The sequence below is a fragment of the Alosa pseudoharengus genome, unplaced genomic scaffold (genome assembly GCF_046254945.1).
Source record: "Alosa pseudoharengus isolate Yale_2024_CS ecotype anadromous, Long Island Sound unplaced genomic scaffold, YU_APseudo_1.1 YU_APseudo_1.1_scf_13, whole genome shotgun sequence".
Classification (NCBI taxonomy): Eukaryota; Metazoa; Chordata; class Actinopteri; order Clupeiformes; family Clupeidae; genus Alosa; species Alosa pseudoharengus.
This window is the reverse complement of record NW_027468598.1, coordinates 33,289,335-33,304,971: the sequence shown is the minus strand read 5'-3', so window position 1 is coordinate 33,304,971 and position 15,637 is coordinate 33,289,335. Positions and strand designations below refer to the sequence as shown.

General features: G+C 44.9%; 1 protein-coding gene across 2 annotated transcripts in view; it reads left to right on the top strand.

Annotated features, from left to right (window-relative positions):
- Positions 1-1,883: 1,883 nt before the first annotated feature.
- nova2 (NOVA alternative splicing regulator 2) overlaps positions 1,884-15,637 on the top strand; it is a 70,791-nt gene continuing 57,037 nt past the window's right edge. Inside the window, exons 1-3 of one of the 2 annotated variants that reach the window (XM_076282880.1) lie at positions 1,884-2,586; positions 8,944-9,045; positions 10,316-10,459. In XM_076282880.1, coding sequence (XP_076138995.1) covers positions 2,424-2,586; positions 8,944-9,045; positions 10,316-10,459 — 409 coding nt within the window. In that variant the 5' untranslated portion in view covers positions 1,884-2,423. The remainder of the gene's footprint in view (positions 2,587-8,943; positions 9,046-10,315; positions 10,460-15,637) is intronic. The other variant, XM_076282881.1, reaches the window with a different exon arrangement.

Here is a 15,637-nt window from a genome sequence, read left to right as displayed (position 1 = left end):
GGTGATCTAGCTTTTTTTCAAATAGGCTACATGAAATAGGATATAGTTCACAACTGCGACTAGGCTTCAATCCAAACAGTATGAAGACAAAGGATGCAGTTTGGGCAGTGCAGTCACGCTGAGTATCACCATAGTTACCAGAAGAAGCACTTACCCCCTCGCTCATCCACGCGCAGCGCGCACCCGCTCCTCAAATATAATAAACCTCAGGCGCTGGACAACTTGGCCAGATATCTGATCGGCGAGCCAAAGTGTCACAGCTGGGAAATGCTTTCAGCCATTAATGATGACAACACTACAGAGAACCGTTCATATCTGCTGTTTTCGATTGCAGCACAGCATCATTGCAAGCCATTAATAAAAATGACACCGATATGTTAACAATTCAACTTAGACTGCAATCCACGCACATCCATGGTCTGATAAGCTGGTAATTTTGTTGCAAAAATGAACACAATTCAATCATTTCCTTAACTGGCAGTAAATGCTGCTATTCACTTCAACTGTGGCATGAATGACACAGATATGAAAGAAGAAATCCAGACAGAGCTCAAACACTCTGCGTCATAAAATATCAGGAGTCATTCATGATTATTATAGCCGAAACACAGGGGTATTTTTAATGTGCTGTATTCTCGATAAAGAAAGCAATCCCATTGGCAAAAAGGGTCTCCTACATCTGCCTCAGATTTGCCACGTCTCTCCACACATAAAGTCGGTCTATGCATTCTGGAAGCGGACCGAAATGGCTCGCTGTTGAGATTTTCGCAGCAACGTGAAATTGTGTGGGCTCGCTCTCTTTGTGTGTAGGCCACGGTCGACGCAATGTCACCTTGACGAGAATCTGGAGTAGCACGAGAGGCGCTCTACATCTGTCTCGGTGTGGACAGGACGAGGGTGTACGCGCCAGCGTGTGTGGGAGAGTGTGTGTATGTGAGTGTGTGTCTGGCTGTACGGCTTGTGTGTGTGTGTGTGTGTGCGCCTGTGGTAGCCTAGCCTACCCCGCAGAAGACGGAGAATACGGAGGATCCTCACACTGGACTGGAGGAGACCCATAAAGAGCGGAGGATGGCCGAGTCTTTCACAGGTAACATATTTTTATTTGTGTTTAAGCATACAGTGTCTGCAAAAAAATAACTTGGTTTTCTTACTTACATACTCTATTTTAGCATTTATATCATAATATTCTAAAAGTACATTTGGTTAACCTACAGCCAGATAGCTAGCCTATAGATTACCAAACAGGTAGCCATAGACTAGGCCTACCACAAGAGTGTAAATTAAGTTAAAGTTGAACAGCCAAATTGTCTAAAAATAGGCTAACTTAGGCCTACCATATACAGAGGGCATAATTAGGAAGCGGGTGCTTGTGTTTTGACCTAGTCTGTTATGTATTAACGATAAAAGAAGTTCAGTTCCCATAATGACAGCTCATACTTTGACAAGCCCCAGACCAATCTGATTTTCCAAACGATGCTACCGTCGGCCCCACCACCTCCACTTCTACTGTCATCATGTGATATTCTGAAGTGTAGCCTACTGTCCGCTTACTGAGGAAAACAGCTTTGGCCAATCGGAATTGGGCCCAAGCAGACGGCTGCAAGGTGATTGGGCGAGCCATGTTTCTTTCGGCCGGAGGAGTGTGTACTTCGGAGTGTGGATGGGAGGGGCTTGTGCTCTACATCTGACGGCGATGAACTGGGATCGGCATGACGTCACTGGTCCCCTGTGCTCCGCCAGTCAGTAAGCACAGGGATGCTCTGAACGTAAGACTGCAGCATCTTCTACAACGAGGCCACAAAATTGCATCTCCTTCTATATTCTTAATCTGCATTTCTCCCTTCCGGACCTTCCTGACGAAACCAACCCCTTACCCACGAAAATCGAACTGCACGGCAGCTCATGCACGAACCGAAGACCTGCTTGAGCACAATATTTTTTTGTTTTGGCACCTTTCTTTCCCCTTTATTTATTTAGATTGTTTGCCATGACCATTTGTGTGTTTTGAATTCCTTGTTTTGCTGTCAGCGTCTAGAGGACGTCATCGCACCGTAGGGAGGAATAGCAACCGTGCAACGCATTTCAAAAGAAGGAACAATTGTGACCGACACCTTACATATCCGGGGAACTGAAGAGAACGCATCGGTTCATTGGATTTGTATTGATGTGACGTTTCTCTGCACTATCGCTTTTCTCGAGAGAAGGTTGGGACAAACAGCCACAGATTTCGCCGTTGCTTATCCTCTCCGTGCCGCCTGAAAAAGGGAGGATAACAAACGCATCCGGAGGTCCTCGAACGGAAGAAAGCGCATTTGTTGAATATTTAGAAAATACATATCGGTAAAATAACCCTATCACGCACAGCCACTAGCTTTGATACGTTGCGTAAACGGATAGCCTAAAAGCGGTTTCATCCACATAGTATGAAAATGATGGCCGGCGGGGCAGTGCAGCAAAACGGGATTTTTTCCAATCCGCACCATCACAGTCAACAGCCTCACATGGAGTCGGATCCCCCCGATTCTCGCAAGAGACCTCTGGAGACGCCGACCGAGGCCAGCAGCACCAAACGCACAAACACTGGAGGTAAGGAAAGGATGCGAAGCACCGTTGTGATTTTGTGTTCGTAGAGCCAGTCGAATGAGATGACAGCGTGTTGGGTGTAAAACACGGGGAACCGCGAGCAGGTTGATATTTGCAATAAGATTTCAAACAGTAAGATGACAAGACTCGTATGCAGGTTAGAGATTTAGATGATGTGTAGGCCTATCACGCATACAGTCAGTGGACGCTTTTAGTAAATACTGAAAACACACTGCGTGGTTGAAATCAGCGCTGATATGGGAACACAATAGCGCGTCAGTTACGACCCCGACCGCTCAGAAAGAAAGGAGGCAACGCGTGCGAGGTTTCCAAAACGCGCCTTAACGGTAGTCTAAAATATTCTACACACACGCACACACACACACACACACACAAACACGTACCTATTTCCACTACACGGAACCCGTTCGTGGAAAGTAGTCAAATAATTAAATAACTCGATTAACCGGGACAAAAAAAAAATATTTTGCGAATCCGGTTTTCTCCTGTAAGTGAGGGCAGATGACCTTGCTTGATAGTGTATCGCTCCTCTTTGTGTAAAATGCTTTAAAATACATACGCAGCGTTTGAAGCATGCTTTAAATCCCTGTCGGCACGCATGGTCTCTGTTATCACTATCCTGAAACCGTTATAAGGCTCCCTGTATTATAGCCTACCACAGAATGTTTTGAGACCCCGGCCGTCCTGGATAAAAATAGGGTAGACATTAACCTATTTCGTAATGCCCTCGAAGTTTTCAGGAAACCATAGCATGTACTGTTTGGTAGTTTTGCTCTAGCATTGCAGTTTCACTCACTCAAATAATGAATAAATATGTTTTATTTATATTTACTGTGAAAGAAAATTCTGAATACATTGATCAGTCCCTCTTTGAAGTGTATGGCCATGTATTGATTGTTGTGAAGGAGTGGGACTTGTTGAAGCACTGTACTGATGGTCTTGGGCTTATATTGTGGTGTAGAAAATTAAGTGATACATCCTTGTGCATTCAATGTTAAAGAGAATCAATAAAGACAGCACCATGGCTCACATGTCTAAAAACCCACCTTCACCCCTGGGAACCATTACAGAGATGAATGCACGTGAGCACTCACACATCTGTCGTTTTCCATTCAGATGAATCTGTTGGGAGAAATAATGCAGACTGTTTCCTCACCTACAATTGAATACCCCTGTGTGTTTTTGGGAATGCAACAAACGGCATCTTGCTCAAAATAGCAGTCATAGTCAGCTTGTTTATTTGGAATTGCCCACCAACAGTATGTAGACTTAAGATGTTGTTACAAAGCATGCAGTAGAAGCATGCCACGCGCTTGGTTATTATTGTTTTACAATGCAATAAACTATAACCTAATGTCACAGTCAATTATGCACCACTGAAGTTCTGTAGGTTATTTCTTCAGTATGGCTTATGGGTATCCTCTGCCTGTTCAAATTTAGTCATGTAAGCTTCCTCTATTATGGCTCGTTTAGCACCAGAAAAGATGATTAATTAAGTTGTAATTAATCCACCACTACATTGAACATTATATTTGGCAGATTATTGAATACCTGTTTTTAACTTCAGGGGATTTAGGGGGCCTTCCGGGGCCTTCATGGGGCAATTTATATGTTTCATCCATGACAATACGCCTCAGTTTATATTTAAGTAATTGTAATATTTTCTTCGCATATTATTTGGAGAAGGAGAGTTAACAAATTCGGACAGAGAAATATGAAGTGAAGTGAATTTCAGTGCTCTTGTTGTCAGAGTTCCCCAACCAATGTACCAACATAGCATTTTATATAGCATTCAGAAGGAGGAAACAGCATTTTATATAGCATTCAGAAGGAGGAAACATAGCATTTGATATAGCATTCAGAAGGAGGAAACGTAGCATTTTATCTAGCATTCAGAAGTAGGAAACATATCATTTTATATAGCATTCAGAAGTAGGAAACGTAGCATTTTATATAGCATTCAGAAGGAGGAAACATAGCATTTTATATAGCATTCAGAAGGAGGAAACATAGCATTTTATATAGCATTCAGAAGTAGGAAACATGTCTCTGTGTTTACCATACGGGACAGATAGGATGCTTTAGACAAAGGGGACGTGAAGTGTCTATTTAAACGTGAATCAGGTATATGGATTATGTTAGCTCGGCGCAGCAGGACAGTATGTAGTACTGACCCACTTTAGTTTATAAGGGGCAGGTGGGGAGGTATAATCCTGGACTCTGACAGACAGGTTTTAATGATGTTGTTTTTGAACTCCGTAACAAACATAATCACCAACATGCCAGTGTCTGGATCTGAAGTCTGCATATTTTTAAATCACATCCTCAAGTGTAAAATGAACACTTCAGCCTAAAATATCCTACTGTTTTTCCTTTTAGATGTCAGATATTTAGTGACACTCTAATGACTTAGGCCCAAATCAGGTTGACTAAATATTTACATGCTGAACATTTTGATATCATACAGTAAACCTGTCTTTGTTGTTTATTTTACGCTGCAATCGTTGCACTGGAATAATATGTTGGTGGTCTAGACTGCCAGACAATAACTATATTTAAATTTGTTATTCATGAAATAACAAATTAAAGCGTTTGTTTACTTGTGTGTGTGTGAGGTTTTTTTTTTTTTTTTGTCCACGTGTGGGTTTTTGTGTATGTTCTTGTGTGCAAGGACTTTCTCTGTGTGTGTGTGTGTGGCTTTCCTTCCACTGCCAAGAGGATATGAAAATAGGTTCCCGGTCCCTCTCCAATTCCCATTCTTCAAACGCAGAGGAAAGCCACAATATATGTTCGCCCTGACCCGCCTGATAAGATAGAACGGGCAATTTAGTAAATGGACCAACTGGCACCAGATCGCTGTTGGACGTAGTTGGTGCCGCAGCGTATCCGGATGCCCTTGCCGGGTAGCGTGAGGGGACTGTAAATATGTATTTATCCTGGGGAGGGAGGGACAGGTGGAGACATATAAGTTTGTCAGTGTATGTGTGTGTGTGTAGGTTATGCGGTGGGGTTGTTGAGGCCAGACATAGTGCTGACACAGGGTGCAGACCATAAGTAGGGGTGTGTGTGTGAGTGTGAGTGTTTCCGTCTTAGCTGGCGTATAGGCTCATCGAGGGACCCTTTCATGTTATTGATTGCGGCGATGCTGATTTGCCTTGCGGACTGCCACTCTGTCATGCCCAGAGCAGCCTGTTTCCAAACTGATCGATTGATGTTGAAGGAAATGCCTCACTGTCGCAACATGCTTACGTTCGGGCCAGAGAGGGGCTCTATATATAAACTCAAGCCTCCCTCTAGAAAGCTTTTTATTGTAGCTGATAGCATAGAGGCACCATACCTATCCAGTGTGTCGTCAGCGCACCCTGCATGGTTCGTGTCACAGTTCCTCTGCTAGTAGCGTTTAAAAACATCCCTTGGCTACTGCATTGTTTGTTTTTTGTGCCTTTGTTATGTGTTTGTGGCTTTGTGTGAGTGCGAAGGTTGAAATTCGCTATCCATCTTTCTTCCTGTCTCCTGCCTCGTCCCTCGCCTCCTGGCTCATCATGGCTGTTCCTAGGCCAGTCACGCCCCTCCTGAGTCCTTGTTCTACCCCCGGCCTGATCTCCTTGTCGATATCGCGCTCTGTCGCTGACCGCCCTAGCAACCGTTGCCGCTGAGTCTAGCGATCGATGCCGTGGAATTACTTAAACGTAAAGGGGGCGCTACTTCCCTCTATGTTTTATATGTTCCCTTTTTTTAAAGCACTGCGTCAAAAGGAGGAGGATGGGAAAAAAAAGTCTCATTGTGGAGGGCGGTGGGAGGGTCTTGGGGTGCGTGACGCTTTACGAACGGCGCCACGCCATTGGTGGAGCCAGGTGTCTTTCTCAGGGGTGCTCTGCAGCAGACGGACTGCTTGATGAATAGGGATACGGGGGATGAAAAGAGCGTCGCGAGTAGGTTGGGGGGGGGGGGGGGGCGCGAGATTTAGCTGCCTCCCTGAACTGTCACGGCAACGGAACAATGTGTGGTGGTCTTCAAACCCTGCGACACAGACATAGGGAGAGAAAGAAAAAGCTGCCGCGGACAGGACCCGAATGTTTCTGAAATTTTTATCAGGCACTGCAGTAGTCACCCTTTCACTAGTTCATGGACCCACGCAAAAAGAAAAAAAGATGTGCAACTAAAAAACAACAACAAAAACAAACAAACAAGCAAACAGACAAACAAAGCTGCATCAACTATTTGTCATTTAATTAAATACAATGCTTCTGAAAACAGTTTTGGAAAAGTGGTTTCCCAATAATTCACTTCACTCTCATAATTTATAACCCAGTTTATTTTAATGTAGTTTCACCAAGACATTATGTGCCGATTTATTGAAACAAGTATGAGCTCCTCCCTAGTTCATCAGTTAAACCCTGTTACGTAGCATGAAGAAGCTCAGATCTCCAGTTAAACCCTGCTACGTAGCATGAGGAAGCTCAGATCTCCAGTTAAACCCTGCTACGTAGCATGAGGAAGCTCAGATCTCCAGTTAAACCCTGCTACGTAGCATGTGGAAGCCCAGATCTCCGGGTACTGGCCTGCCTGCGGCAGAAGTAGGGACCTGTACCCCTTCAACACTGATACCAGATTTGGAGGATTTGGCTCATGTCTGCTGTGAGATCGGACTGTTCTGGGTCTTCAGATCTCAGGGGAGGCCATGGCAACAGCTTGGTCTATTTACAGTTTTTAGTTTATTATGTCCAGTGGCTGTGCGTTATTCATCATAACATACACAAGGCACAACAACACACATAAACAGCAAAGAGGGACCTCAAAACAAAACCTTGGACATAGCATAGAGTCAAGTGGTTCTCTGTCATTTGCACGTCTCTTTTGTAGCACTGAACAAGTGGTGGGGGAAGTGGGGGGCATTTTCCCTCCTGATGCAGTCTCCCTCTCTCGCTCTCTCTATCTCTCTCCCTCTTTCTTTTTCTATCTCTCTTTCACACCCATACACACACACACACACACACACACACACACACACACACACTCGACGTACGAAAGAGAATCCTCCTGATTCCTTTCAGGAGCTTTGTGCTGACAAGCGACAGGAAATCGCCCAGTTCCTGGCTAAGAAACGAGCTCCATGGTGATGCCATTTCCTTCTCCGTTAGACAACATTAAAAACAACACATTTGAGGCCTCACATTAAAAACAACACATTTGAGGGCTCACATTAAAAACAACACATTTGAGGCCTCACATTAAAAACAACACATTTGAGGCCTCACAACTTGTTAAGAGATCAGACCTTCTTACCACTCATTTATAAAACCCTGTAATAATTCTGTAAAAGAGAATTGAAGATAAAAAAAACTAAGTTTACCAATACATAAACTAGATATAAGTAATAACTGTATGATTGTGAAAGAGAGTAAATAAGATGTGTTATTGCATTCTTTTTGTAATTTGTAACTGCTAATCATTTACCTTTTTTGGAGAGCAGCAAAATTCCCGCATAGAGCAAGTCATTAATATCCTTAAATAGAGGAGACAAGTTGGTATTTTTTTTTTACTTTGAAATAATGGAAGGAAAAGTATCCTTCACTTATTAGGTAATCAAATATAGGCCTTAACCATAACATCCCAATACTCATTTAATCAGCAAGACATAAACAAGGCTCTTTCAATTTCTTTGTGTCACAACCTCTTAGTGTAAAATGCATGGATTACCAATGATGCAATATTTTTAAACACATCCAATAAATGTCATCATAATCTTTGATAATGGAAAACAGGCCCCTGTCTCAAAGTGGATTTATGTCTGGCTAAATTCTTTGAGGCCATTTCTAAAATGCTTCATATGAAATCATGATCCTCTAACATGTCACACATGAAATTTAAAACACTAACGGGGGATGAACGTACACACACACACACACACGTTTATCAGATCCTGTTGCATGGATATCATTTTGATGGACTCTGTGCTATGCAGAGAGTCCGTGTGTGAGTGTGAGAGACAGATGCAGAAACATATTTACTTTATTCACCCCGGACATTATTCATGAGTGTACTGCCATGGTAATCGAGGGTGGTTAAAATTAGTCCCGTCCGACTCAAAATGAGGACACTCCATGTTCTATTCAGAATGTGGGTCACTGAAGGAGATATTTGGCCATATTACTTTTTAGCTCAAGGGTGGGTTACCTACTGTCATCACACAAACGAAGCTTGAGGTTTGACAAAAGCAAATGTCTTTTTTTGATAACTGTCTTACAAACATGAATTAATTGGGGGGTCTCGTGTGGACATTCCCAGATGCAAAGAGTTCAGAAATATCACTGTTGATCTTTTTGTCCTCCTTTTTAGGTAGTGTGAGTGGACCATATTCCCAACTGTGTCAAAGCGTCTCTTTCTCTGAGGACCACTGCGATAACCTGATTCTCACACGCTCTCCGACAGGCTGGCTTGGTGTGTATAATTAGAGATTAGCGCAAGAAGACGGGTTTATTAAAAGACTATCAAACCTCTCCCTCTGATAATCCTCTTTGACTGCTTCCCTCAAACCCTCACCTGCTTTAAAGAGAAATGCTCAGATGTTTCAGTTCCACTGTCACGCTCCGAGGATCACAGAGCGTATTTACAATTCTGCCGTAACTGCATGAAGCCGACCCTCACACTGCCACTCGCTGTTTGCCTTTCGGCAGCACCCCCTCCCCCCCACCCCACCCCCCACCGTAATGATAAACTATAAATTCTGCCTGCTCGAACCTGATTTTGATTTGCCGGCGATAATTTTCACCCCCACCCCCACCCCCAATTATTTTCTCAGGTCGTTAATGCCCCCACTGCCTGACAGTCAAGTGTCTCATATTCTGTTTCAAATAAGCGAGTGGAGAGAGAAAAAGACTAACACTGCAACTATAACGATCTACTCTAAATCTGCTGTCTACAGGGAGCTAACCAAGATTCATTGTGTGGAATATTAGCAGTGCACCCTTGTGGTTTGGGAAGGATAGATACAATGTCATCCTAAAGTCACAAAGGAAGGGTCTACGCTGCAGAGGCTGTGCTGACCTGGTTATGTAGTTGGCAGGTAGTGATTTGCAGTGGTCATAAAGGGCTCTTTTTGTTTTGACAGAGAGGGTTGCTTGCCTTGCTTCTTCTTTGACTCCCGCTTCCCTCCTCGATTGGAGACATTGCCCTCCACTGAGCCTTCTGAGGGCGGTGACCAGGCGATGGAACTTGTTGGGGTTTGATGTCAGGCCCTTTGGGTTTTGCCACATGCCCACTGTTGACAGGGCCAGAAGTGGTGGTGTGGTGTAAATGCACAAAGCAGTTTCCAGATGGAACCCATAATCAGTGGGCTTCTGTTGTGCTTCTCCATGTAATATTATGGTTTGAGGTGTGGTTAGATCCATTTCGCTTAGGATGGCGGGGGAGTCTAACCTTTAAGCACTAAACTAAAAAAACAACTATCAACTACAGCACAGAAAAAAACGTCTTGCTACATTGTTTGTCACATCTGTTAACCACTCAGGTAGCATGATGTGTTTATGTAAAAATTTTGAGCAGAGATCTTACAGTTGCTTTAGTAGATTAGTGACTATATGGTTGAGTGGATGATTGAACTCATTGAATAGCTGAATAGTTAGCCTGGGCTAATTAGAGCTAATGGACTGGATTGGAGAGGACTGCGGCTAATATTTACGCTGTTTTTCCCTCTCTTTCCCTTTTCCAGAGGAGGGAGAGTACTTCCTGAAGGTGTTGATCCCCAGCTACGCCGCGGGCTCCATCATTGGCAAAGGAGGCCAGACCATTGTCCAGCTCCAGAAAGAAACTGGCGCCACCATCAAATTGTCAAAATCCAAAGATTTCTACCCAGGTGAGTACAGTGCAATCCTCCCGCTTTGCCCTCCCTAAAAACATATACAGGATAAACCTCTTTAACTGTCACCACAGGATCAGGACGTCTTAGGTGTATTGAAAGGATCGTGTGAGAATGTTCAGGTATAGAACACTGGAGAGACTTCATAAGAACTGCACTACCTTTTTCACAGCATTCTGCATTGCTGGGTTATGCGATGATGTTCATTGCTATGGATACCGTTCAGTTCTCTAATCAGCGCACAAATGCATCTAAGCCTGTAGTTTATTTAGCGCCCAGGAAATAATTAATAATAATCAGAACACGTAATCTAGGGATTGTCATGTTGATTTACTTCCCTGTCAGTGTTTATCATAAAACAAAGCAGTGCAGACAATTGAAATGTCTGCTGTGCGCCTTCGCATGTCTTTATATGAGACTGTATAATACAGCACAAATGCAAGATATTGTCCCGGGACACAAGTGACCTTTGACCTCTTAGTGTCACATTAATGTGAATGCAGTGACTCCATCACACTTTCTCTCCAGCTGTTGAAGAAAAAAAAAAGTACTGTCCTGTTTCCCAGAAGTAGTTTGTCTTGTCCTCAATGGGAATCATATGAGTAGGACGTCACCTTCGGGCGGGCGGCCACAACACATGGCCTTTATCACCGCTCTAGTTACATGCTCGGACAGGGCAGACCAGGACAGCTCCGTGGTGTCCAGCGATGGTCACAGTCGGGCTGCAGTCCAATGGTCCCCCCCCCCACCCCCTCTGTAGGTTAACTCAGTGTTTATGTTGGCCCTGCGCGGCTCCAGAAAGATCTCACCCATCCAGAATAGAGATGTTTTTCCTCCTCTCTTCTCTTCTCTTCTCTTCTCTTCTCTTCTCCTCCACTTCTCTTTTCTCTTCTGGTCTATTTTTTCCCCTCCCTCGGTGAGTTTCCTGTGTGACTCGCTACGTTTGGAAAGGAAACTGGAGAGAGAGAGAGGTGTCAGAGAGGAAGTGAGGAGGAGTGCTGAACCCAGGGTGCGATCACTCTTAAAAGAGCATTGTTTCCCACTCCCCTCCGCTCTCCTCCGCTCCCCTCTCGGCTGCGGAGTGGAGCAGGCCAACAGGCCACCTGTGCCCCAGGGCCTCCGGGGAGTCAGCGGTGCCGTGGACCGGCGCGGTGGGGCGCGGTGCGGTGCAGAGGAGATGCCAGGGCCAAAGATGCCAGATGCCTGCTGCATGTCCGTTTCTCGCCATAGTAGCACTGCTGTGGGCACCGATAGGGCAATGCAGCCTTGAGATCGGGAGAGAGCAGAGAGATGATGAGAGAGAGAGAGAGAGAGAGAGAGAGAGAGAGAGAGAGAGAGATGAATGAAGGAGACATAGAATGTTTAAAAAGAAGTGAGGGAGATCTAAGGAGGTGACTGTGAGACTCCCTCTCCTTTTTTTCTCTCTATCAGTCTTTAACTCTCTTGATGTGAAAAACACAGACGTGCCTAAGGGCAGTTTTAGGAGGACTTGCGGACTTTAGGAGGTGCGTCTGTGTCTGAGTGCCCATAGAGTATGGGGATGTTTATGTGTCTTTGAGTGTGTATGAGTGTGTGTGTTTTTGTGTGTGATAGAGAGAGAGAGAAAGAGAGAGAGAGAGAGAGAGAGAGAGAGAGTGTGAGAGAGTATGTGTGTGTGTTTGTGTGTGGGTGTCTGAGGGTGCAGTGAAGTGGACGATCTGAGTGGCAGTGGTGGTGGTAGTGTGTGTGTGTGTGTGTGTGTGTGTGTGTGAGGGGGTGGATGTGGTGGGGACGAGGGGCCCTTCCTCCACTATGAAGGGGGCATCTGTATGCTAATGAGTAACCGGCCTCCTCTTTTTTTCCCCCGGCCAGCGAATGAAAGGGTCCACCTGCTGGGTAGCCCTCCATGCACTGGCCCGCGGAGCTAGAGAGCTGGACAGCTGGCTCTGAACATGGTGATGCACAAGGAAGCATTTGCTGGGCAATGTTACTGTCCATCACGGTCTGGGCACTCTCCCTCTGCTACTAGGCAACAGCAATTTTATCTAGAGAATATAAATCAGCAGCAGGCAACGTGTTATGATCATCATCCAATCGGAACACTAGAAACCAGTCATGTGATTACCTGGCAACATCTCTCAAAAAGGGAAATAGCTCAAAGTTGAAAAGTTTATAAGCCTCATGTATCATCACCTTGAGCCCCTGGCATGGTGCTGATGGGGTGATGATAGTAAGACTCTTAAATGAGAGTTACAGAGGTAAACGGTTTGCAGAACTCAGACAGATGATGAGTCGATGCTGCTGCTTGCCAGACACGCAGGTAGAAACAGAGACAGCACATCTGCCCTATTGCTGTTGCTGTTGTGTTGCTGCTTATCACAGAGTTTCCTGAAATCTCAATACCAATCATTTCTATTTTCTTCACACTTTGCTCTCATGGCATTTCAGTCATACTATTCAATGCCGTTACTTTGTCATAGGCCCAGGCCTATTAGTACCATTAGCTGCTTATCAGAGGTCTCTCTTTCTTTCTTTTCGTATCATGACGCCAAACAGACTTGCCGTAGCGTCTAGCTCCTTTTAAACCATGCCACGGGCTTCAGAGGTAAAATCATCCTCGCAGGGCTCAGACAGATCGCAGGTCACTGCTGCTGCGTCCACTGCAGACGTAGATGGAGGAAGAGAGATGAGAGAAAGAGAGAGAGAGAGAGAGAGTAGAGAGAGAGAGAGAGAGAGAGAGAGAGAGCAGAAAGAGAGAGAGAGAGAGAGAGAGAGACCATCCCTCCCCGCAATACATCCCGGGCGTTAGTGCCGCAGCGGCATTTAATTCACAGGCAATTAGCTGGCCGCAGTACTGCTGGCCGAGACAGGCCGCCATTCATTACCGCTGCAGTGGGAGAGTTATCGGTGGCAGCGCCGTCCTCACCAAATATAGGCTCCTTCAGCATTCACCAGAAAATGACAGCCATATTTTACAGTGACCTTGGGCTACAGCTCAGGCCAATGGAAGAGAGAGAGAGGGAGAGGGCATTACATCCATTTTGTAGCTTGAGGAAAAAAATGAAATGTTCTCTGCGATAAACAACTAAAAAAGGGGAAAAGAGGGAGATGGTGGATGTGACTTGAGTGCCCAATCCGTATTGGTTGCAGTTTCCTGAATATGAAATGGATGGACACAGTCAGCAGGAGCTGGACATTATGCTTTGAAATGTTCATACATGACATTTGTGACTGCAGCCAATTGCTGAAGGGGAGACTGCCAAGTTTTGAACACTGTAAACAGTATGCAGAGAGCACTGTAAGTGATGAGATATTTCAAAGGCTTTGATCTCAAAATAGGCTGATTTTATTCCAAGTCCATTCCCACTTCCCGGTGGTCACATAAGCAAACGAAACGTGATGCCTACAGAGCTGTCAGAATTGGTTGGAATCAGAGACAGGTCACCTGGTGTCACTGACAGAGTCCAGAAAGGCAATCACAGCAAGAGCCAGATGAGCTCAATATTCGGACGGCTGGATGGGCGGACATTTTCACGCCGGTTTAACTTGCGGTGAAACATAGGAAAACAGAAGCCACAAGTGTGACTGTGCACGGAGGTGCAGACAGGGTTATATGCACATGGCTCTTTTTTCTGTTTTGGAAGGATGCAAGTGTATGAGCTCAGAGAAATGCTAACTTGGCCTGTGTGAAGGGGTAGAGAGAGGGAGAGAGGGAGAGAGGGAGGGGTAGAGAGGGAGAGAGGGAGGAAGAGAGCAATAAGGAGAAATGGAGAAAGATAGTGAGAAAGATAGAGTGAGAGAGAGAGAGAGTGATAACGACAGACAGCCAGAAAGAGAGTAAGTATGTGCGAGAGAGAGGGAGAGAGAGAGTGATAACGACAGACAGCCAGAAAGAGAGTAAGTATGTGCGAGAGAGAGGGAGAGAGAGCAAGGAAAAAAGAAAGAGTGTATGTTTGTCTGTGAGAGAGAGAGAGAGAGAGAAAGGGCAGACTCTCTCTCTCCAGCCTGTCCTCACTGCCTGACTGTCTGTGTTTGTGAGAAAAGTGTGGCACAGTATTAAAGCTTTGTCTTAATCCCACGCCATGATTGCGGTTTTCAGTATTTAATACCCCACCAAACCTGGCCTTCCCTCTCTCTCTCTCTCTCTCTCTCTCTCTCTCTCTCTCTCTCATAGTCCCTCACTCCACCCCCCACCCCACGCATTATCAACATTACTGATTTCTCCCTTTTAATCTGCTTAGCTAAGGCCTAAGCTTTTCTAACGGAAAGATGAATCGCTGCTACATTACATATCTAGCTTGCAGTCTGGAACGACTTTCCTGTTTGTTTGATTTCCAACCTTTTCTCATGTTTTATGTGTGTGTTTTTTTTTCTTTCTCTCTTCTTTTGTGAGTTCTGAGGTTCTGGGTTCGTGTTTTATGGTTAGCCAAATGAGTTAATGGTGTTTGTTGGGCTTGTTGTGGTTGCTTTCGGACTGAGAGTTTTGCTGCTCTGTCTTTGAACTTGAAGTTAGAATGAAAGGCATTTACAGATTTTGAGTAATGGGCGGGACAGTGTTGGTTTCTATTAGCAGTTCGTTGAGCCAGTCTCGGGTTCCATGTTTGATGAACAAGTCATGTGGAGGGAGTGTTTTGTCAGGGTGTGTGCAGAAAGCTGAACTCCAAACCAGTCCAGGCCTGATTATCTTTGGTCAGGATAGACCTTGTAAAGTAAATCATAATTTGAAACCTTGTGTCAGAAGCAATAAAAACATTATTTTCCACAAACGCAGAGCAATAGCACACATTTCATGCGTGAACCTATTTAAACAAATAATGTGTTAGGGCCTAAACATTTCGCTAAGGAAACGGTTTCAGTTTTATTGAGATCAGTCGAGCTCATGGTGCTAATGAACTTCAGATATCTGTCAACAACGTCTCCACTTGATTCATATTTTCCAACCAAGCAGAAGCCCTTAACTGAAGTCATATTCTATTTCACTGCAAGTAATGTATTGCATAGCTAGGCTACTGTATCAGCATTAGTGGTCCCCCTGAGGGGGATTGATGACTCTTGTTGACTCTTGTTGTGGCCAGGGTTGCCCTGTTCCTGCTTAGCCTAGTGTCTGGACGCTCTATTCCCTGATAGAGCTGGAGGGGAAGTCACACCCCCCTTTTTACCGACCTCACAGGAAGTACCAGCGGTTTGTCCAGGGCG